The sequence below is a fragment of the Squalius cephalus genome, assembly GCF_949319135.1.
Source record: "Squalius cephalus genome assembly, chromosome: 8".
In the NCBI taxonomy this organism is placed as follows: Eukaryota; Metazoa; Chordata; class Actinopteri; order Cypriniformes; family Leuciscidae; genus Squalius; species Squalius cephalus.
In genome coordinates, this window is record NC_137129.1 from 18,201,479 (window position 1) to 18,227,509 (window position 26,031).

Below are 26,031 nucleotides of genomic sequence, written 5' to 3' on the forward strand. Positions count from 1 at the left end.
GACTTCTTTCAAAAACATTAAAACATAAAAAAAAAAAAATGTATGTGAACATTGAGATGAAAAAAAAAAAAAAGCGTAAATCAAAGAGAACTCCATGTCAACCAATTACATTATGATTTAACCTCATGTAAATCCCTCTGGAAAAGGGAGTTCTCCACACAGGACATGATGTGGCTAGTGTTATCGTTACGTGTGGGAGTCTGGGATCAGAGAGAAGAGCTCTGGGACTAGGAGGAGAGAAAAGCAAGGCTGGCTGTGTTTAGTGCCAGTCAGAGCCAGGTTTTCCAGTGAGAGACACACACACACACACACACACACACGCACACACACACACACTGTTTGGAAAAAAATCAAAGCTGTCAGGAGACAAAAGCCAGACAAGTGTTGAATGAACTAAGATAGATAAAACTGGATCATTAAATGGGATACAACTTAATGTTGGACATTAAATGGTCTTAGTTCATAAACTATTTTTTAAATATCTATTAAAAGATCTCCCAAATATCCCACTAATAATGACAGAAATAAGACTTTACTGGTCTGCATTTTAGATAAACATAGCAGACAGCTTTATTCTGCCAGTGGAGCATGTTGACAGCACTGCCTTTTAAAACAGTTGAGACAGCGTACAACTGCAAAATTTTCCCACAATCAGTTTTATAACTGAAAAAGACAAAATTTGATTTATTTTTATTATTTAAATTCATAAGAATAATTTCTTAAGATAAAAGATAATTCTGCATTTGAACTCTGGTTCGCTCAACAAAAAGCCATTAGTATTTTTCCATTGGCTTTTGGATAATTGCACAAAATAAGCTCTGTGACAAAAGTCAATGATTGTTTTGTTCCTCAAGATAATATTCACAAAAGGACATAACTTTTATGAATTTTGAAGCCTAAATACAATCGCCAGTAGTAAAAAGCTACAGTTAAGCAACACCACGGTCATAATACTTCACCACAACTAAGACAAATTCAGAAAAGTCTTTCAATCTTTATTTAAAAAAAAAAAAAAAAAACACTCTTTGATAGGGTTAGGCTGTGCTCTCTTTGTGATATTTTTGGAAATTATGACTGCATTGTGTTGCATTATTTTGTAGAAAATTCTCACTGTATAAAATTTGACATGTATCTCTTTGGGATTTGTTTTAATGTTTAAAGATGTTTTAATTGATTTCCACAGTTTTCATAAAGTTTTTATTTTTTTTTATTTTTATAAATGTGCCTCCAGAAACTCTCAGGGCCCTATCATACACGCGGCACAATGCAGCGCCAGGCGCGACGCAAGTGTTTTTTGATAGTTTCAGCCCGATGCAGTTATCATTTTCATGTCCTGCTGTTTTGTTGTTTAAACATACATTTGCACCCATTTGTGCACCCATGGGCGTGCTGGTCTGAAATGAGATGTGTTCAGGCACATTGTTGGTGCGTTGCTATTTTGAGGCAACTGAAATAGAGTGTGCCATTGACTTTAGACCAGGTTTTTGTTGGTCAATGGCGTAGTCTATTTCAGTTGTAATATTTTTTTAATTTCTTTTTAAAGAGCGCATTAGCAGTGTGCACCAATATGCGGGTCCACAACACACATACACTTTGTCCTGTAGATGGTCTGCTTGTGTGTGAACCTTGCGCACAAGCAGATCTGTTTCCTCGCTAGAGAAATCGTTAAGTTTTTCCGCTTGCAAATTCTGCCATGTAAATAGCGAGTTTTCAGAAGTGGTTTTATTTACAGAAACCAAATGATTTTCTTAAGCTGACTGTTCTTGAACATCTGCATTCATGTCTCAGAAGTTCTGAAAAAAAAGTCATAGAATAATTCAATGGAATCTGAACAATTACGATTCTCTTTCAGAGTATGGCAATACCAAGAGATTTCCAACAAGATCATGGGTTCGATTCTCTTGGAACACATCTACCAATTGTAATAATGTAACAACCCCATAAGGCAAATTCACTGTGCATCTCATGTCATTAAGGGCACAATATGTACGTTTTTTTTTGTATTAAAACATCCAAAAACCACTAGCACAATGTTAGCCTATATATTTTATTGACTTGTGTACTTACATTATTCCAAATGTTTCCAAAAACGTTTCAATCCAGAGAAATCCGCTATTTTAACCAGGCCCGTGTCATTGCGTCGCCTGACAATCTTGTCATATCTGTTCTGCACTACCCTTGATTTCCGTAAAAACCATGGAAACACCAAAAACACTTTAATAATATATTATGTGTTTTATTAGACAGGTAAGCAACTGTTTGGGTACCTTTATTAACAGAAAACTAATCATTGTTACATAGCTCAACACGGTTAGTCTTATCGTTTAAATCTCGTTTCCTTGATTTACCATGAGTAACGTTAATACCATGCCTCAGAGACAACACTATTTTGCAGCTAACGTAGCAAAATCAGAAAGACCTTTATTTGTAGTAACAGTATTTTCTCCACCATATGAAATATTTTTAAATGAATTCAATTGCATGCCATTTAGCAATCCAGCTTTTAATATGATATTCTAATATCGATCTAGCTTACTGCAGTGTACAAAAAGTGTCTTATATCAGCCACTGAGCGAACACATAACGTTAGCCTATAACATAACTTTCAACACACTCAAATGTATTTTAGTATGATTGTTTTGACCAAGTAGAAACAGTGCTGCGTTACCCCATAATTTTAATTTGTCAAATAAAGTGACCTCTATGAGTAGTAATTCAGCACTCATGACTATAAAAAAATTTGAATTTAATAGGGATGTGACGGGATTTCTCATAGAGTGAAAAGTTTCCGTCATCACCATGACGGAGCGTGAGGGAAATTAGCAAAGAATTTGCCACCGCTACATTTACATTACATTACAGTGCCCAACGCTGTCGTTTTGCTGTTTAAAAAAAAAAAAAATATCCTTGTAAACTATTGTAAACGTCTCCTCTGCTCATCTAGCATGAGTTGCAGTCTCACACAGTGCAGCAGGAATCACAGCTCACTGATTGCGTGACGATGGCGAAGGATCCGTTGCACAACAGAGCCGCGTGTAATAAATATCTTATCTTGTAGAATGTGCGCTCAGCACCACCGCTCCCTATACACGGAGTACGTGTGATCGCAAATCTGAAAGTAAGGCTGAAAGTGAAAGTAAAAATCGAGCTCCCTGATGCACACAAATTAGTCTGCATAATAGCCTGTCTTCAAATATCAAACCTATCTCTGGACTGTTGGTGGCTTTGGTCTCTGTTTGCACTTTGAATACTGAGAGAGTAGGCTTACTTTGATAATGGTTGCACTTGCACTTATTGTTTGCACTTAATAAGACTAAGAAAAAACGTATTTATTTTTGTTACTGTTTTTATTTCTATGTTTGTATTTCTATAGCCTGGCAAGCCAGACCTACATCAAGATGTTAGGTCTGGCAACTCACCATAGACACGGCTCATTCCGAGGGGGCGGGATAAACGGCTGTCTTTCAAATTCGCTCTGCACGCAATAGGACAGTGCTTCAACCAACCAGAGCGTTTTCCCAACAGCGGAGCTAACGTTAGTTGATAGATTCAACTTTTGAATCTGGCCGGCAAAACTACGAACACATCTTCCTTTTTTAAAAATGACTTAAGTGCCGTTCTTTGCTCTTTTCTCAAAGAAAAACTTAACTCCAACTCCAAGTCGCGGCCAAAGCCGATTCGAAAGACTGTTCGGCAGCAGAAGCAGCCATTCTTTGTTTTCAAGTAGCAGGGAACCATTGCAACTCTGTCGTCATTATGTTAAGCCCGCCCCGCCTACTCTATACACGATGTGATTGGCCTGACCCAATTTAGGTTTTTGCAGCTCGAAAGTCAACGGAGAGTTGCTAGACTACCCTGGCTGCAAAATAAATTCTGCTGCCGCTAGGGTGCGTCTAGATTTCTAGGCTAGTATAGTTTGTGGAAAGGAATTAGGAGGTCACACACAGCCTCAATCAAAGTTCAGGAAGCTCATAATTCATGTACAGTAAGGTCTGAAGAGACTGTGAAATCATACAGGAGAGAAGCCAGTCAGTTGAGTTTGTGGCAAAACTTTTTACAGTGCTTGTATATTGTTGTCTTTCAATGCATTTGATCATTCATACTCAAAGTAGGCTAGAACTGAAATGACATTCATTACAAGATTATTAGTTAAAACATTTCAAAATGCACCTGCAGATTATTTTTCCAGACATTAATTTTGTCATGGAGGATTTCTATAAAATATTGTGCAAAAATCTTGTCTCGTCTCATTCTCGTGAACCTAATATCGTGTCTTGTCTCATCTTGTGAGATAAGCGTCTAGTCACACCCCTAGAATTTAAGAGATCAAACATTACTGTAACAAAGTACAAGTTCAGGGAAGAAAGAGGCAGACATTAAACGTAACTTTAATCGCAATGAACAATCAACAAAACGAAAGGAGCGGCAGTAGCCGACTGCGGCATTTAAGAATGTACCAGGTACTAAAATGTACCAGGCCCTGCCCTGCTTAATACCACAGTAATGTAAATAAAACTATAATACATTAGCTCACCCATGAACATGATTTCTGCCTGAGTCCCATTGAATTGCTTTCCATAGGCAGGAATGATTCCTCGCTCATTCACAGCATCATCAAGCTACGCCTTTGTTCTTGTTTTGAATAAGCGACCTTTAGCGTCTGAACTTACATACTGTACCTTTAATAGATGTGAGAGAAACTTGTAGGCTATATGACAGTAAACAGGCCTAATTCAAAGCCTAATAAGCTCTACTGTTCTACAGTTACAAAAACAGAAACTGTAAAGCAGATACAGGCTGACAGCCCACATTTCCACTAGCTCTACATATGACCTCTTGCGTGCAGCAAAAGCCAAATGACTTACACTAGTGCCACCTGAAGGACACAGTGTGTTATTGAAATTCAATTAAATTCATTCAACTATAAAGCAATTCATCCAAACATTAATCATTAACTCAAAAGCACAAAAACTAGTAAATAAAATAAAATGTCCCATTCAAGGTGGCCATATTTGCAACACATAGCCTATTTGTCAATGAATTTTAAACATTTGGGGCCCTATTTTAACGATCTGAAACGCAAGTGTCAAAGCGCAAGTAACTTTGGCGGGTCTCGGCGCTGTTGCTATTTTCCCGGCGGGATAAATGACTCTTGCGCCCGGCGCAAATCTAAAATGGGTTGGTCTGAAGTAGCTTCATTATTCATAGGTGTGGTTTGGGCGTAACGTGAAATAAACCAATCAGAGCATCATCTCACATTCCCTTTAAGAGCAGACGCGCTTTTTCCTTGGCGTATTGCTATTATAACGGCGGATTTGCCAGGTGCGCGCCAGGAGCGGTTCACAGCCGAGGAGAGCAACGCTCTCGTCACGGCCGTAAAAGAGAGAGAAGTGACATTGAGGATGGAGAAACACACCCAAATTAGCTTCGGTTAAACAGGTATATAATAATGTGGGTAAATGTATGTGGGTGTATGCTTTTATAATAAATTGTCTATCTATCTATCTATCTATCTATCTATCTATCTATCTATCTATCTATCTATCTATCTATCTATCTATCTATCGTTTGTAATAATATGATTTGCAAAAATGAAAACGGCTGCTTACTGTACGTTCACACCGCCGCCGGCGAGAGCGGCAAAATTCGCTCTCGCCGCCCTGCCACCGACGCCGCGATTCGGGGACGCTCTGACGTAGATTAGAATGTGTGATTTTTATTTTTTTTCCTCCCAGGCGGAGGACTTCTACATTAAGATTGGTTGCCGCCGAACCGCGTCATAGCTTATTACCATAAAGTTGACTTGTTTTCAACTCCTCTCGCCGCTCTCGCTGTCCAAGACGCGCCGCGCCGCCCTCGCCGGAGCTCGCCGCCGGCTCTCATTGAAAATGAATGGCTTCCGGCCACTTTGACGCTCTCGCCGCCGGCGGTGTGAACGCACAGCTTTGCGCGGGTGCAAAATAGGAATGAAACATGCGTCGGTGTACAAAGTAAATTGCGGTGGGTGCAAGATAGGGCCCTTGGTTCCATACAGTGTGTACATTGGCATTACTACATGGATATATTGTACTAGTACTTTTTCAGTATTTCCAAGATTGTATTTCCAGCTAAAACAACTAGCCTATAGCAATCAATATATAACAGTACATTTGATATACAATGACTGTGATACAGAATTGTTCATACTGCTCACCCCACTCTGAATTGCTTTGGCTAGTTGTTCTTTTGATACACTGATGTGAGACTTTAGATGCATTCAGTTCATTGTGCTGCTCAACTGCTGACTCACTGGACATTATCGTAATTACAATGACGGATGACCAGTGAAACCGTCGAGGTGAAGAGGAGCATTTAAAAACATCAACACATGGGGTGAATTCCCCATGGCATTTTTGCATCAGTGAAGGACATTACAGGAAGGAAAACAATTAAAGGCCATGCAAAGTATACCATGGTGCCTTGGAGGAAGCAAATAGGCTTTTAACAGAGTTCCCACATCTTTGGACCAAAAAATGTCCATGTCCTTTTCAGTAATTTGTGATCAGTAGATGAGGATTTTTAATAATTATTTTGCTTCAAACCAATTCGTTAAGTCATTCAGACTGAATTGTGAACCCGTGTGACTAATTAAAAAGATGATTGAAGGAACAATTTGTTTAAAAATTAAATATCATGACATGCAAGAAAATGTAGTCCTCCTAAGAGCAATTGGTAGTTAATGAAATATTCTAGATCAGAACATAAATAGAAAAATTTACATCTGGAAATCTGACTTTTCCAGATCTAGAAAACATCTTAAAAGATTTCCAGGTGTTCTATGATCGTGGGGACCCTGCATTTATAATCACATGATGTTTCCTTGCAACTGGTTTAGAAACCTGATGAAATGTCTTTTATTTTACCTGGTATATGAGTCAAAAATATGCTAAGGGGTAATTAAATGTAACAAAACATATTTTATTAGAAAATTTAACATTTTATCAAACTTTGATAATAGCCTTAATCTTTTAAACAACCAAGAAGATAGTGATCAAACTACATTTTCTAAAAATCACCTGCCAAGTAAATAATATTACATCAGAATATGAGTCAAACTGGACGACTAGTTGATACGAGTCACGACTATACTGCCCTCTGGTGCGTAGTGCACGTCTGGTGCATGTGTCGAATGTGTTCATCCTGAGCTTTATTGGAACATGTATATTGGGTCAATTTAACTCAATTAAGTTAAAACAGTTATGTTGTTTTATGCAACATAAACCTGATTGAATTAGGTTACAACAACAAAATTAGAATTTATAGGTAGAATCATGAAGAAATACCTCCTTAAAGCAACAACTGCACGTTCACTTTTTACAGTGCAGGGACTCATCTCAAGATCACTCATATAACAGTTCATCTTTTGCCAAAATTATGAAAAAAAAGATCAGTCAAGATAAAAAAATATTGAATATATTTAAACAAACAATTTCAGAATCAGAATGCATATTTTGTGGATAAAAAAGGTCCATCAAAACCAACAAGATCAAAGATACTCACTAACATGACTAAAACCGGGTGCACACTGCGATTTTGCCCACGATTTGGCCGTCTGAGACAAATTTAGCAAATCCTAAAAGATTTCTCTGATCCTTGGCTAAAAGTCTTTGATCATTAGTTTGACATGTTCACCGACAACAGATTAATGACCGTTGCGATCATATTTTACCTCCGACAAAATTCTGGCAGTGTCAGAAGATTTGACTCACAGTTTTGCAGTGTGACTTCTCCTACGATGACCGTCAAATTGTCTTTGTGTTTCAAGACAAGCCATGACCAAAATTAACGTTAGAGATTTCTTTGTAGCCACTAGGGATGCACCGAAATGAACATTTTGGCCGATACCGATAATTCTTTATATTTGAAAGTAGATAACTGATTTAGATAAATCTAAATCCAAATTTTTGTATAATTGTTGAGAGCCTGATAACAAAAACAAAAATCTCACCAGTAAAAGCCATGTCCCAAACACACAATTATAATGTTCTCATTATAATTTTATGTAGCCTATATGACAGACTTGTGCTGCACATGTTGCACTTAACTGTATTTTCCTTTTTTGAAGTGATTCCAATCATATTTCAAGCAATTCAAAACCATCATGGTGAACAGTGCGCATCTGAAGTGTCTCAGCTGAAGGAAATAATCCATTATTTATCTGCTTTTATATATCGGCCAAATTTTCTTATCAGGCTGATAACGATAACATAAAGGGCCCTATTTTAACGATCTAAGCACATGGTCTAAACCGCATGGCGCAAGTTCACTTAGGTCGTGTCCGAATCCACTTTTGCTAGTTTAATGATGGGAAAAATGGTCAGCGCCGGGCGCATGGTCTAAAAGGGTTGTCCCTATTCTCTTAATGAGTAATGGGTGTGTTTTGGGTGTAACGTGCAATAAACCAATCAGAGTCTCGTCTCTCATTCCCTTTAAAAGCCAGTTGGGCTTGCGCCATGGCGGATTCACTATTTACATGGCGGAATTTACAAGCCGAAAGACTGAACGCTTCTCCAGAAAGGAAACGGATCTACTCGTGCACAAGGTTAAAGCACGCAAGCAGACCATCTATGGGACAAGCCGGATTCCACCATATATTTATGTACACAATAATAATCCTTTACATTGTAATCCTTTTATTTTTAATATATGGCATGTTTGTGTGCTGCTGTGCGTCCCGTGTGTAATAAGCAGAGTGTATGCATGTTGTGCACCTGCCTAAAGGTGCATATTACTAATCGGCCCTTTAAATAACAAAACAAATATTTTTTGTTGGTCAATGGCGCGGTCTTTTTCAGTTGCCTCAAAATAGCAACGCGCCAACAATGCGCCTGAACACGCCTTTTTTTTTTTTTAAGACCAGCAAACAGACATGGGCAAACAGATGGCCGCAAATGCATTTGCTATTTAAACAGCGTGGTGCAGGACATGAAAATGATTACTGCGTCGGGCTGAAACTATCAAAGAACACTTGCGTCGCGCCTGGCGCCGCATTGCATGATAGAGCCCTAAAAATGAACCAATATCGGCCGATACCAATATGGTGGCCGATATATCGTGCATCCCTAGTAGCCACCATTTCAATCCCGCATGTAATGCAGCTCACTGTCACCAGTTGTGACATTTATGACAACTGATCTTACGGTGTGACATGCCTTACAGCGATGATCATGTTCGTACAGTCTGACAAGTAACAATCGTAAAGGAGTATTGCAAATCGCACAGTGTGCACCTGGCTTTAGTTGGTATTTATTCTCTTTAGCATGCAGTGTGAAGTATTTCAAATGGTTCCCTGATCATTCAGATTCAATTTCAGTAAGTGAAGAACAAATTTATACTCCAGTGCATTATGTATTATGCGTGTTATCATCTCTCACAGAGAGTATTTTGAAGCCACTTAGGCTGCCATTTTCTCCTTCTCGGAAAGCATCTGGTAGTGTGGGTTTCCAGGAAATGCTGGAATCTCTGCTTCTACTACCTTGTATTGTGCACGTTATTTTTTTGACAGACATCGATGTCAAGATCTGGATTTAAAAACAGATCGATCGTAAGGTAATAATTATGTATTTCTTAGTTGGCAAGCATTCAGTGAAGTGCTAGTTGCCCATGATTGTGTTAAGTCGATGTTTTAGTTCTAATATTCCAACCGACAGTGAGCCTAAGTTTTTGATGGACGTGATAACGTGTGTAGGGGTGAACTATGTTTGATTTTTGGGTAAATTATAAGATGTGCTGGAGACGTTCGACTTGTATTCTACTTGTCCGTGGTTTGAATAAATTACATTACTCAGAGACTGACATGTTTGCAAATTCACTGATTTTGAAAATCAAGTACATTTTTTACCAGGAAAGGAGTGGTTTTGATGCACAAAGTTCTTTTTATTGTCTTTTATAATAAAAAAATATGTTATTTAAACCAATGAAAATGCAGATCCTGTTGTAAATCATAGTGAAAAAAATCACTTTTAAAACTGTTCTTCCATTATTACATCTTTTGACTCGAGTCATAAACAAAAACTATTAGGGAAAACTATTAATTAAAAAAAAAAAAAAACTGTATTGTTGGTTTGCTTGCTAGCTTTTACCAAACACCATACAGAGAGAAATGTGAATCAATTAGCATTAAATATATTTAAAAAATATTTTTCAGTTTTATTTGTCATAGCAGTCTTCTTAACCACTATAGACATAGATTTTCTGCTTTGTTGTCAAGGTAACATTTAGATTCAGATAAAGTGGCAGTGACGAATGATTCCAAACAATGTGTACCAGTACAGCATAAAGATGACGCTCACTTTCTAAAGGAATTCACCAATGGTACAGACAAATGTATTAAACAAACAACTACCGGTATGTGATCTATCCCAGCATTAGACACAACACTCTATCTGTATCCCTGTTCTTTCCCTATCTGCTGTCCTGGTATCTCTCTCTCTCTCCCAATGCTGAGGACAAGAGTCACGGGAAGAAAACAGGCCAAAACACTGAGGCGAGTAAATCCTATCAAGGAAATCTCTTGGACTGTTTCCAGATCACAGCAGAAACTCATGTAAGTAAAGAGTAACTCCACTTCCTGGCACAGTCCCTGAATATAACTTTCATTACTAACAAAAAGTAACAACAAGTACCGTGGTATTATAATGCTTTTTGAATAAAACAAGACTATGGTAGCTTTTTGGACAGGTAGCATGGTGATAACATGGTATCATTTGCAATACCTATCATTGAATGATATGTAACGTGTGTGGGTTTTTGTCACCTTTTTGTCTTTACAAGTTCATTTTAAATGATCCTGTGGAAAAAGAATCTACAATATAAATAGACAGGGCATACATAGTAATTAAGCAAGAATTAGCAAAATACTACAAAATCTACAACCATTTTAGATGGAGCATCGTTATTTCGACCTAAATAACATCGGTGTACCATAGAATAGTAATATTATACACTAACATTCAAAAGTTTGGTGTTGGCACGATTTAATCCTTTTTCAGTTACACTTTACAATAAGGTTTCATTAGTTAAATACATTAGTTGACATGAACTAATAATGAACTGCAATTCTACAGCATTTATTAATCTTTGTTAATGTTAATTTCAACATTTACTAATTATGAAAATCAAAAGTTGTATTTGTTAACATTAGTTAATCCACTGTGAAGTAACATGAACAAACAATAAGCAGCTGTATTTTTATTAACTAAAGTTAATAAATGCAGTAACAAATGTACTGCTCATGGTTAGTTCATGTTGGGTAATACATTAACTAACAAATGAATACATTAACTTGAACAAAAGAAAAAATGATAACACTTTACAATAAGGTTTTATTGTAAAGTGTTACCATTTTTTATTTTGTTCAAGTTTAAAAGAACAGTATTTATTAAAAACATGGTAACACTAAATGTATTTTACTCTCACTTTTGATCAACGTAATATATTCTTGCTGAATAAAAGTATAGATTTTTTTTTTTTTTTTTAAAGTCTTACTAACCCCAAACATTTAAGCAGTACTGTACAAATGGAAGGATGATGGTGCATTATAATCTCAAACATCACTGTACTATGATACTGACACAGTACAGTACTTTGAAAGGTATCACATGGGCAAATAATCACAGATCTACTGCTGTATATCGTTCTCTAAACTAAAAAAAATATGTAATCTGAAACCAGTTGACAGATTATAGATATGGAATAGGCTAAACAAAGAATTTCTTTGTAAAAATAAAGTGTTTTTAAAGGGGGGGTGAAATGCTATTTCATGCATACTGAGTTTTTTACACTGGTAAAGAGTTGGATTCCCATGCTAAACATGGACAAAGTTTCAAAAACTAAGTTGTACGTTTGAAGGAGTATTTTTGTTCCAAAAATACTCCTTCCGGTTTGTCACAAGTTTCGGAAAGTTTTTTTCGAGTATGGCTCTGTCTTACGTAAGATAGGGCGGAATTTCCTTATATGGGTCCTAAGGGCACTTCTCCGATAAGATCGCGGCCGCGCGCGCACTCGTAGACTAGAGCAAGAGAGTGAAAGCAGTTCGCCATCAAAGCGCCCTGCCCGGCTTTTGGGAAGTCAATGTCACCAAAGAAGTGTGTTTTTGGTTGCCAGGGCAAGACAACCCTGCACAGATTCCCAAAGAACCCAGCGTTAAGGAACCCGTGGATGGAGTTTGTTTTCCTGAGCATAAACGGAGTTGTGTAAGACTGTTGTTCCCTGCATTTCGACGATGATTGTTTTATAAACAAAGCCCAGATCTACGGATTTGCAGATCGTCTAATGCTTAAGGATCGAGCAGTCACAATGATAAAGGTTCGCGGTCGTGCGTTGGAACCGGACGGTGAGTAAAACTGTTTGTTGAACAAATGTCTCTGTGTGTTGTCACTAGCTTGGCGCGTTAGCACAGCTAAGCTTCGCCCACACGGCCCGCCCCCAGCCGCTCGGTTTTTTCCGGAAAGACTCGGTACAGCCTATCTTTCTGTTAAAAATTTAATAAAACAAAATACTTTTTGGAGATATAAAGGATGCAATATTACTCTATAGGTACTCAAGATTAACAGGAGATTGAGTGAAAATGAGCATTTCACCCCCCCTTTAAAGTACGTTGCCATTTATGGTGAGCAATTTTACATGTGTGAGCAATTTTATGGTGAGCAATTTTACATTTGTGCTGTTGCAAAACACCTAGGCTACATAGCTAAATGAAAAGGAATACATCCCTTTTATGAATTGAATAACCCAAAATATGAAGGGAAAAACAGTCTGTACCAACAAAACAAAGGCTGCTTCTATTTTTAAATGTTACTCATCGTTATCAAAGAAAAGCACTTGCCCCTCAATGGTATATTTACCCTGTTCCTGTTTACCCTGAAGTGCAGCGAACAAAGTTTTTCCTACCTGATGAGGGATACTCCTCTTCTACAGAGTTACTCTCTTTGTCCATAAAGGTAAGATTCCCCACAGAAAAACAAAGCTACAACGTGGCAAATGAAAAGCGCTGAGTTTCACCTGTGGGTGTGTCGACTGGGCAAAGCGTGATCAGATATCTCACTGGAGAGCCAGCACACCTACTGTATGCGTCACATGGTCAACCTTCTTTATGAGGCTAACATTCCTTATGAGGTCAGTGATTTTATAATATAACACAGGATCACTATTCAACAACTACACTCTTAAAACCAGACATTGTTTTCTATGAAGTATGTGGTTAAACAAAAAGAATTGGTATGAATATGCAACTATTCAATGGTAACAACAAATAGCCTAACAAATAAGCATTAATGAAGATTTTTGAAAAACTAATTTTACTACTAATTATTGAGGTGCATAGTGCATTATTGAGGTAATTACACATGTGCATGTTTTGGACAAGATGTGGAATATCCAAATAATTTATATCTAAAAGATAAATTGATTATTAAAACATAGGTCAGCTGCAGCCCAAAACCAATTCAATCCACATGACCCTTGAATGATGACCACTGTGACCAATCACATATTTCTTTTTGGCAAGATTATACTTCCATTGTCTTACCTCGGTTTTCCATTCCCACGTCAAGAACACAGCAGCAGGTAGAAGTTCCTGAGGAAATAAGAGACGGATGATTTGATTAGAAAAATCACTGTGTGTGTGTGTGTGTGTGTGTGTGTGTGTGTGTGTGTGTGTGTGTGTGTGTGTGTGTGTGTGTATGTATGTGTATATGTATATGTATATACATATATATATATATATACACACAATACAATGGCTACAATGTATTTAAAACAACAGACCTCAATTGATTGACTCAAGAACCCATGAATGAAGCCAACATGCAAGTAAAGGATAATGTACAGACAACACATCATTATCGCAAAATAAACAGACACAACAAAGCAGAGGGTATCACCCTGAAGGCTTTTTTTTGTGATAATGACTATATTATCTTATACATATTATACTACTTACCAAATAAATAAATAGACATTAAATATTGATTTGAAATGATTCTTAATTCTTATTCACTTTGATTATGTAAAAAAAATAAAAAATAAAAAAACAGTGTGGAGTGATAAGAGTCATGAAGCAATGAAACTGGTCACCTGTGATTGACATGTAATAACTAGTCCTTTATCTGGAAAAACTAACACAACGTAGGCTACCATATCTCATCCATTCCAACACATGATAAAACTATCTCAAATTAGCCTAAATTAGAAATAAATTTTAAAAATCTATATTTTAGTCAATATAGAACTACCTTCCATAAACTATTATTTCCAATAACTTCTAAATAGAAGTAATAACACATTTTTTGCATATTTTAATATTTAAAATCACAATGTTTTTAAATAAATTTTTATATTATATCTTTTTATATTCTACATTTATTTATTACTGAATGTAAATTATAGAACATTAAATGTATGTAACATAAAAAATAATGCCAGTAGTTATTTTTACAACTTAAAAAAAAAATACAAAAGTTTCCTTTTTGGATTTTACCAAAAGCTTTTTTTTTTTCCTTCTTTTTTTTCAAAAACATCCTAGATGTTTTCTGTCACCTTCTGAAACTCCAGAAAACTTAATATGCTTGACAGTAAATACAGGCCTTCATGTGACTATCATCTGCATTAAAACAGGTATTTGCTAAAACATGTCTAAATTATAATGAATAATCAATAATTATGTTTACATCACTGCAGACTCTTATATAACTAACTATTCACTCAATTTTTCCAGACAGGATTATTGCTTACGAAGCAGCATAGTAGTTCCTCAGGAAATTAAATGACAGCAATTATTTTGTAAATGTTTAACAGTGTTCCCAGAGGATTTTGTGAAACTGTGGTGGGTGGACCTTTGTCCCTCTAGGGGGTCCGGGGGCATTGTACCTATAATTAGACTTTATTGTTTTTTGTTTTTGTCTTTTGCTTTTACACTTTTTTTTTGTTTTTGTCTTTTGCTTTTACACTTTAGCTCCAACTAGAATAACTTATGTCTGTTTTTATATAAATTAAATGCATGTCAGCTCATGATAACATCAAAACACCATATTAAGTTGTTTTAAATGTTAAAAATATATTCTGTTGGCCTAAGATTAGGCTACATATATACTTCATCACTTTATGTAGCCTATACTGTCTGTAAAATAAGACAAATGTTAATGAATTTATTAAATAAATATTTGTAATAATTGTTCATGTTTGTTGTAATGTAGCCTAGACAGTATACATTTTTTGTTTAAAAAAAAAACAGACTGATATTTGAATTAAATTTGGAATAAAGACCATGATGATTGGCAACAAAACATTCAAAACATGCTTATGCAGACGTTGTGGTTGTTGTTGCTTTAAGAAAATGTCCCGCTTGGCTTGAGTCGTCCGGTGCGTTCCTGACCTGTTCTGGTAGCAGAACTTCAGAAAATGTAAATTTTCATTTTTCATGTAAATGCGGGATGATGTTATATTCGTATTTTTTAACGTATGATGGCATGTTCTGTTGATTTTGTCTAATTTTATGTTCCCCTGCCTGCGTAAAGCACGCGAAAAGTACTCGAGTCAGACTGGCTGTTATAAGTTACTGATCGATTGGGAAGAGCCCTCAGAAGTTGGGGAAATTGTCTACCGCTCAATTAATAAAGGTGCTATTGCAGTTTGGCATAGAAGTCTCTGAAGAGGAGAGGACAAAATTTGAGGGTGAGTATGTTAATTGTCACATGTTGAGATGTTTTAAGAAAATCAAGGCTTTTCTCGAGGATTCTTCTCGCTGTGACAGCGGCCTTGATCCATAGACTATAAACTTTCATACCTCAGCCTCTCATACCTTATTTGTTTAATAAAAACGGTGGCCAACACTATATATTTACAGGGCTAACCATTGTAATTAGTTATCTCAGTTTATACATTTTGAGATCAAAAATGTCCTGCGGTTTGGATTGCAACATTTTGTTTTGTTTTTGTTTTGCTAACCCTAACCCTTTAGGGTGATGGCCACTTGTACCCTAAAAGATACAGTTTTGTACTTTATTTTTCCTGACAGTGTATGACAGTAATAGTCATATATTGTAAAACAAATGCACAGAAAAATAAATGAAACTTTCATAATTATTTTGTCCTAATTTCTGCAAGAGATTAACGTGAGCTTTTATTTTGACGGAAACAGCAGTCAAGCTTATATTCCTTCCTGAAAACAAGTTTACAATCGCGTCGCATTACAAATCTAGTGAAATGCTGTAATCAAATATGCAAATGTGGAAATAATGCGTAACTTGTGCCCGCTAAACCGCATTCATTCCCTGTGAACTGAGACGCGGAGCTGCTCACGTGAGTGAAGTGCACACTTCTCTTTGCGAAGCGCAGTCATTTGATAAGGACAAGAAGACTTATCGCACTTTCGATTTTAGTTTGTTTGACAGCAATGCCGCAAAACATGACATGAAAGACCTTTTATGTAATTATGAGAAGTTTAAATATTTTTTCCGGGCAACCACAGTCTAGTTAATGAATGGGAAGCACTGAAATCTATTTGTGTTAGTCAATGTTGATATTGTGGCAGATACACAGATAAATCAATGTATGGGAAACACTGTGTTTTCATGTAGAGCAGTATCTTACCTGAGCTTATGCATTATTGAATTTGTTACATAGGCTAATTGATGAACTTTAAAACATTAACACTGTTATTTTTCTGTGTATTGCTGCAAAGCTGCTTTGAAACTGTAATAAGGCACAAATAAAAATGACTTGACAAGTATACACCTCAAAGCACGAAACTACTCTCAACAATAAACATTATTCCACAGTTATATAATGGCGGAATTTTAAAGAGTTGCCAATTCCTTATGGCTTAATGGTTCTTTAAAATGATCAATCCCAAACACTCCTAAAAGTATATTATTTACACAACACAGATTTTCAAAACGATCCCAGTTGGGTGAATTAGCAAATCATACTGTAATTGTGGTGGTGATATTTCTGCATGTTTGTGCGTTACTGTATTAGACTGGCTCCAATCTCGAGCCGTTCTGTGCATTTCCACTACATGCAAGGGGGTTTCAGGCCGGAAAGATCAGTTCAAATCTGGCCATAAAAACTTGTTTGTCTCAAATGGCGCAGGGGAGCAGGAAGTGGAGAGCTGTTGGTGCTATGGCAGTCCCGCTGCATGAGCAATGAAACAACCTTGAGTGAATGTTTATGTGAATAAAAGCCTAAACTGAATCTGTTTATCATATAAAGCGATTGTGTCTCTTTAGCTTTGGTGCATGCAGCTCAAACAGAAAAGCACAGCATTAGTACTGTGATTGGGACTGTCATATTGCATTACAATATAGGCTTAACAAGAACACTACTGACAATTTTCTCAGAAGCAAAAGTCATCATAGTTGGGTAAACTTGTACAGCAGTGAATGAGAGACTTAGACTGATTTATCTCATATAGGATGCATTCTGTTGAATTAATTAACCCACTAAAAAAACGCTTCAGTTTACCAGTGTTCATTCAGCTCTTTAACTTCAGCGCATGCAGCTCAAACAGCAATGCTGTAATTTGAAAAAGTAATATTAACTTTAGAGGTTTCTTATTCAAAAACATTGATGCATTATTAAAAACTAGCACTTTTATTTTTCATCAAAAATATAGTTTAAATAAAATAATGTCATTATTGTCCAAGCATAGGCTATTTCAATTTACCCATGGCAAATGCATTTAGAGTCTTTATACGTAATTGATGATGTCCAATGACTTGCTTGCATCATTTAGGCATTATCTTATGTATTTGTAAAATTATTATTTTTTTTTTTTTTTATAAAGAAAGTTGGTCATAGGAGTGTAAAATAATACTGTATTGTATGCTTGCTTTACAGTATGTTGAAGTGATTGGGACATGGATTTTAATGGTGAGACTTTTGTTTTCGTAATCAGGCTTTCAAAAATTATTAAAAAATTTGCATTTAGATATATCGGTTATTGGCATTCAAATTATTATCGGTTATCAGTATTGGCCACAATGGCCAGTATTCTCATGTCGGTGCACCCCTAAAATAAACATGAATGAACATCTTAAACTAGAAAAAATAACTCTAGTGAAGAACATTTAGTTAAATATTACATATGCTATGCATTAATGTTTTAGCTAATCTGTTATATCTTAATGTATGAATAAATCCATTATGAAAACAAGTTATAAACCATATAAATAATTTTATTTCAAAACCGAATCAAAGTAGAAACATAATTATATCATTAAAATGTTATTAAATGAAATGATAAATTATTATGTAACACTTTATTTTACAGTGTCCCTGTTACACGTTACATGTAGGCTACTCACTGTAGTTATGACTATAAATTATGCATAATTACAAGCAACTAACCCTAACAACACGCTAATCCTATGTAACTGATTACAGTTGCTCAACTTGCTCGTGTCTTTCATATTACCAATTGTCATGTTATTTTAGTTTTTTGCGATTCCACAAAGCTAAACAAATCTCAGTTTTAATTTCCCTGTAATAGCAATGCTGAAATGTTGCAGTTTCGGATCAACACAGAATATACTATGCATACCATTTGTTTCTAAAGTGCTGTAAGGCTTCCACTAATAAGCCTCTTTAAACAGAATCTCTGTCTCACTTCCCTTCCCTGTAGTGCTGGTGCAGCTTTAAGCACCAGGCCTAACGTGCACTATGAACTCTGGGACAGCAGATGTGAAATATCCCCTTCCACCCAGAACAGGATGAAGGATAACAGATCTAATATAGATCCTTCAACTGCACAAGCTGATTGAAGTGTCAGACTGTCACTAGGGCATCTTGGATACTGGGTCACATGTGATCAAGTTCGGTAGGTGTTTACAGGCAAGTCAATCACAACTAGTTGTTAATGATTAATTAAGTGCTGGTGGGTGGGGAGAGGGGGGTTGATTCACACATGAATTGCGATTCTATCTTCTACCTAGGCAGCAGCAGTCAACTGTGAACGCAGTTCAGCACCCGAACAGTTTAGAGAGAGTACAGGCTTGCAATGGGGCAGAAGAAGCATTATGAATGAAGCTTACTTGACAACAACAGTTCATATCCAATAGAATATAAATATAGTTCATGTACAGTTAGAGTTACCTTAATGTATAGGCCTAGTTACTGGCACACTCACGTCAAGCTTTTCTTGTGGTCCTGCTGCGTCTTATGTGAATCGGTACTTTTTCCAAACGAGAAACGCGTTCCACGTGGACACGCACATGCTTTCCGTGGTAACGAACAATACCCGCTTGTAAAAGCGAATGAACAGATCCTGTATCTGAGGCTATATCAAGAATGCAACGCGTATAACAATTTTCTAACTCCAAACGATCGGCCACTGATCATAACTTAATCACTTGATATACAGTAGGCTATCTCTCAAACTGACGTTCACTAGGCATGTGGCAGAATCAAATTTTACGTAATGTTACGATAATTGATGAAGCTTTTATCATAGTGTAAGGTACTATCACAATATTGAAATTAGTTGCAAAGAAAAGGTGTTGTCAAACTATAACAGTTTATTTATTTTTTTTTTTTGTCTTATAACAAAAAGAACTCTGAACATTTAAATACAATAAAAACAATACGCAAAAGAAAAAGAAAAACTGTAGAAGTAAAATCAGGCATGTGTTCACCTAAAGACAAAAAAAGTTAATCAATCAAATCAATTTCTCCACACCACTGCTCTTTCCTTTATTTTAGGTTGAGCTAATCTTTAAATTAAATTAACAATTACATTTTTTTTAAGTTACATTTTAATGTGAGATCACATAAATAAAATAAAATTTAAAAGTTTAGAATCAAATCTATGCATATATCGAACTTCAAAAGATTCCCACCCCTAATGATTAATTAAACAGGCATCAGAGATGTGTCTCTCTTCAGTATTAATTCACAGGGTTACAAGGTAAAGAGGAGAGATATAAATTCGCAGAAAATGCATTTAATACCAATATATTGAAACATCCGTTTATATATCCATACTCCCTTAATAAAGGAGTCCAGAACATAGAAAAATATCAGTTTACACATACGTTTTATATTTAAAATAAGGGAAATACACATACGTTACAGATGTGAGAAAAAAAAAAAAAAAGAAAGAAAAAGGTTTTAGGTGGCAAAATATTCTGTAAATTACACTGCGCAAACCAAAAGTAATACTACCCACCGGATGAAGAACGGTTGGGCTCTCCACAGAACATACAATATTCATTTTATATTATTTTTCGTGTTCTCATTTATGAGGAAAAAACAATGTTACGGACGTGACAGTTCTCTGTAGCGGACGTGACCGCTCTGAAAGCAGCACTAAAAGACTGCTTTAAAACTTTCACAGAGACCTCAAACAGGCATTTAAAACAAATAATATTCGATGATTGTTCAAAAAATTACACCCCTACCCCACATGCTCACCATCACCGGTAAGACGGTGTTCGCTCAAATCCCGCTCCAACATTAAATTTCTCTGTAGGCTACTGTAGGCTAATATTAGAGGTGGACCGATTCATCGGTTTTGCCGATATATCGGTACCGATAGTTGATTGGTGGAACTATCGTTATCGGCAAAAATCCACACTGATAGTTTTTCCGGGTTGCGTCCGTTGCTGGATCGGCTGAGAAGTGTGTGCAGTCATTATGAGAGTGCTGAGAAGAAACTGCTGGCATCATATAGAGCGAGAGTGGCCTCTAGAGGCCAAATAAAAACTATCACTGGCTGAGTTGTTTACATTAACACAGGAGTCTATTCACGGTATGAATAACACTAAAGTACATGCCATTATAATTCATTTGTTGACTAAATGCTGCATAGCAGAGAAAGAACAGAAGTATGTTTGCCGTCGAGTCTGAGAGGACTAACATTAGTAGTGGCTACCTCAAGCGGTTAAAACAATGTGACAAAAACACATGCAAACCTTACCCAAATGTTTTATTTTGCAATTGATACAATCTACTTGCATTAGCTTATATCTAGCTGGTCACTTTTATGTATTCATTAGCCGGCGAAGTTTACTATTTAAAGCTAGTGACGTGATTGCTTTCTCAACATTGATATGTTCATATAGCCGACAGGAATATAAACAAATCAAAAACGCATTCGATTTCAGTTATTGTTTTTATCACTACAATACATATTGTTATTTTGATTAGATAATCATCAAGTGTTCTAAAATAGAAGCAAATAAAGTGAGAGACTATACATGTAGGTCTACATTTATGTAGCCTGATTTTAATGCTCTGGCCTTTGCAGATATTTAAATATGGCCATCTTCTTTAAGCATGATTCATATGAAATGGTAACACTTTACAATAAGATTACAATTTTAGCATTAACTGAAGTTAATAAATGTTGTAGAAGTATTATTCATTGTTAGTTTGTTAATTTCAACATTTACTAATACATTTTAAATTGAGTATTTTTTTATTTTATTTTATCTGTTACCTAAGTTAATGTACTATGAACTAACATGAATGATCAAGGTACATTTGTATTGCTCAAATATTATTACATGCAGTAAAAACGTATATTGCATAATGCATAGCCTATAGTTCATGAAAGCTAGCTAATACATCCTTGTTAACAAATGGGACTTCCAAAGTGTTACCTATGAAATTCACATAGGCTATGCTTCTAGGTTATAGCTAAAGAAACACACATTTTGACCTGTAACATTTTAATGTTTAAATTATTTTCTGAGTTTGTTCTGTAGAACTTCTCATTTTAATATATTCATATTCATATATTTATTTCATTTAGCACATTTCAGTTCAGCACTGTTTTACTTGGAGTGTTATGTTTGCTTTTAATCCCAATATCCATTAAAAAAAATATCAGTTGAATAATCGGTTATCGGCATACAGTCAAACCCCTGGTCAAACCTAAATATCGGTATCGGTAAAATCCACTATCGGTCGACCTCTAGCTAATATATATAGCTAGGCCTACGTGTTGTAGCCTAGTCATTAAAGAAAACACATTTAGTTTCATATTTATGTTTAAATAAAACAATTTTATTTTTTTATTTCATCTATGTTGATTATTTGAAAAGTGAACAGCATGAGTAAGATCATAAGATGAGCAATATATCGGGAGACAAATGGAGTGGGCAGACATGATTTTGACCACTACATTAAGCTTTTTTTTTGTAGAAAGCCTTTCTTTAAAGTGAATTTAGTATGCATCTTAATTTTTAATCAATGTTTCATCAAACAATTGCAAATATAGCAGACTATAATCAGGTCACGGGGGCGCCTGCACGTGAACTGGAGCTCATCTAATAAATGAACCGAAACTCAGAGTATAAGGTACTTGCCTCACAGACCTGAGAAATATATAGAAAGCTTGAAATGTCTACTTTTAAACAAAACAATTCAAAAGGAAAGGAAACAGACTACTCTCTGCTTATGTAATCCATATGAAATGTGCATTCCTCTATATAGATGCGTTCACAGTACTGTGAAGATCGCAAGTCAGCATCGTCACTGACACAGAAAACACTTGTTTATTAATAAACAATTAAAATGTCTCCTTACCATATTTGACATATTCATAATCATTACTTTTGCCAGTTCTTTGTGACAGCTTTTAGGAGCTTTACTGGCATCGCCACCCTCTGGTTACATGAACCACCACCGCATCAGCACCGAAAACATGGAGATTTTTTTAGACAATAATCACACAACCTATTCGATATTCTATAATTAAATACTCAGTGACTCATCCCAACCAAATATTGAAATATACGATACCAGTCTGGTAAGATTGCACAGATTTATGTTTTGTGTATACATGATCGCACGGTTTTCAGCCAGTCGTGAGTCAAAATTATCACATTTTATTTTGTGTCAAAATGATTACTAGTGGTCGACTGATATATCGCCAAGGCCAATATATCGGCCGATATTTGGCATTTTTTAAATATCGGCATCGGCCGGTAATTTTTTCTGATTGGCCGATGTGTTGGAAGAGGGACTTTATTTTGACGGGCGGCGCTGAGAACACCAGCGCCTGAAAAGAGAACGGCAGCGCCTGATCACACAGAGCTCACTCACATTCTCCATCTTCATTAGTTTACAATCTCAGTCAGTCATATCTAATACTTTGTTAGACAGAACTGGTAAACAAAGAAAGTAAATGGTATGCGAAAAAGTAAAGCGTTGCTTTTATATTATTTGTTACAGAAAAGGCAAACAATCAGGCTAAAATACTTTATTCTAATAAGCAATATCTTTTATTAAATGTTTATCTAATAAACATTTAATTTCACAAACCTTGCAGATTTAATCGAATCCAGCTGTGATATCTTGTGAAGTATGCATAGTAGCCTGCATAAACGTGTTACTGCGAGTGACTGTCGGTCTGTGCGAAATGAGTGAATGCAAAAAGAAGATCAGCCTCACAAGAGATGCGGTCGAAAAACTTGAACTCCTTCATTTTAAAATATGCTGTGCTATATCCAGTTGCCCACTATATGTCATATTGTTTGTAATATTAGCGTTACCTTGTCTTTATTTGAAAAAATATAATTACCAGTGTGCGCACAAAATTACCAGATTACTGAGTGGCCTGTTACAGTGTTTAGGCTACTTCCTTTTTATTCACATATTCATCTATTTTTAAACAATTACTTTATTTGTGAAAAATTGCAGATTCAAGAAGTTGCCATCTAAAGTATAAGCATGTTTATTTTAAGGATTTGTTTTCTAATTTATTTCTAATTTATTAAATATTGATTAAAATAAATAAATATAAAGTCTATATAAAAATAACGGCTTTATATCAGCCATCGGCCGCCCTGCTTCTCTAAGATATCGGCATCGGCAATCAAAAAAACAATATCGGTCGACCACTAATAAGCTGGTGTGTGGTGGGCGTTCTGGCGCAATATGGCTGCCGTCGCATTATCCAGGTGGATGAGGAGATTCCCCCCTTCCATATGTGAACCCAGAAAAAGCGCTATATAAATGTAACAAATTATTATTATTATTAATTATTATATAAACTTAATCTTTAAAACATTACGGACGTGACAGATCACTGAAGCGTCGTGACCTCTTAATTATAACCCTTATAAATTCAACAGGCAGTGCTGTTATGACAAAAGGAGTATATTTATTTCTCAGGCATGCCTCCATCTTTCTGCAAAATGCAAATGTTAAAATAAAAGTTTTAAAAAGGGGGTCTTTGATCCCTCTTTTGAAAGCATGAAATATGGTTGGTTGAAATTTTTATTTTAGCATTGTTGCTCTCCTCATATGAGGTGGAAAAACAAGGCAATTTTCTTAAGATTTCTGATACAGCACATTAACACCTAAATGGACAACTTAAAAGGGGTTTTTTAAAACTTAATTTTTTCATGGTAAGGATGACTTTTGTGTGGAATTGCCCATTTGAGGCTTGACACATTCACGGTGCCAGATTTAGGGGGGGGGGGGGGGGGGGAGACAGTAAACAAGAAGAATAACCCCATAATAAAACAAACTATGTTTTAATTATGTTTAATTATGTTTAATTATGTTTTTTTGTTTTGTTTTTTAAACAAGACCAAAATATCACAACCAGCACCTTCCCATTTTAATAATCCCATAAACTTGATCACTTAATGAGCCAAAACCCAAAAAACTAGCCCAAAAAGGCTTAAAAAAAGTGAAGATGGCAACACTGCAAAGGAGTACTCTGCTTAGCAGCCTTCCAACAAAATACAACTCCACTGCCAATGGTGCTTTTTGCAGAATTTTCTCACTGTAGTATTAATTTGTTCAAAAATAGCAGATTCCAAAAATGTGAGACTCCAGAACGTTTTGATTTCGTTAACACAAGGAATAATTTGGGGGATTCACTCATGTATTTAAATGCGGTTGTCACTCCTTTACAGTGTGTATGTGGCTTCTGTTCATTTGCCTGATTATGAAAACCAGAAATATTATTTGCATGGATGATTTGAGGATCAGTCCGTCATCGGCAGAGCAAAAGGATGTGGCAATCATGCATGACAACATTAATGAAACCCTATCCTTCTAATAGCAAAACAAACATGCTAGTATGAGTCATTATCTTTACTCTCTCCAGTGTAGTCCTTGACAAGTGGCAAACAGAAGCATCTCCAAGCATTATGTTTTCAAAACCAGAAGGTCTACCTTATAATTTGAAATACATGTCCTTTGGGGTATTCAGTAATTTAACATATTTTACCCCATCTCTAGTCAAGAATAGAATAGAATAGAATAGAATAGAATAGAATAGAATAGAATAGAATAGAATAGAATAGAATGTCTAATAGGTTGGGTATTAACACAAATTTCACAATTCAATTTGATTTTGATTCACAAACTTGTGATTCGATTAAATTCTTATTTTGATTCAATTAATTTCTGTATCGATTAACTGGGTATGCATCAGGTACAGTGCATGGTACATTTTCTCAAGGAAAAAATATCTTCTAAACTAATGCTTTAACTATACAGGGATCCCCAGTTGGTAGGCTACATCACTATAATATTAAATGTTAACATTTGGCCTACTGATTTGTAAGCTACTTACATTAAAATTACAACTTTTTAATGATACAATTATGTTTCTATAAAAAGATGTTGAAATATAATAATTTAAATGGTGGCTCTCATAAAACATGCAGATTTAATCAAACATGAAATATTGAAGAGCAGGTTAAGTACAAATACAATGAATATGCAATATAGTGCATATATTTAATTATTTTCCACACACTTGTCCCAGCATTTCTTGTGCTTGGCACTCTCCCCGTTCAATCAAGCTCTCGCGCTTAAATTGTGTGAATTAGTGATGTGGTTATATCCGTGGATAATACGCGGCTTGGGTGGGCCAAGTAATAAAAAATACAATTCCAATTAATTGTGCGTGGGTCGCTGGTGAATGAAAGATAAATCAATAATATGTTGATTTTAAAAAAGAAGAACTCTCATTTCAGAGTAAAACGCAATGAACGTACGTCACTTTTTTTACTTTCGTTTCAACAAAAA

General features: G+C 35.7%; 1 protein-coding gene across 5 annotated transcripts in view; it reads right to left on the reverse strand.

Moving 5' to 3' along the window:
* phactr4a (phosphatase and actin regulator 4a) overlaps positions 1–26,031 on the reverse strand; it is a 72,713-nt gene that overhangs the window by 30,431 nt on the left and 16,251 nt on the right. For all 5 annotated transcript variants that reach the window (XM_079878037.1, XM_079878034.1, XM_079878030.1 and 2 more), the window contains exon 2: positions 13,568–13,615. In XM_079878037.1, the coding sequence (XP_079734163.1) occupies positions 13,568–13,580 (13 nt within the window). In that variant the 5' untranslated portion in view covers positions 13,581–13,615. The remainder of the gene's footprint in view (positions 1–13,567; positions 13,616–26,031) is intronic.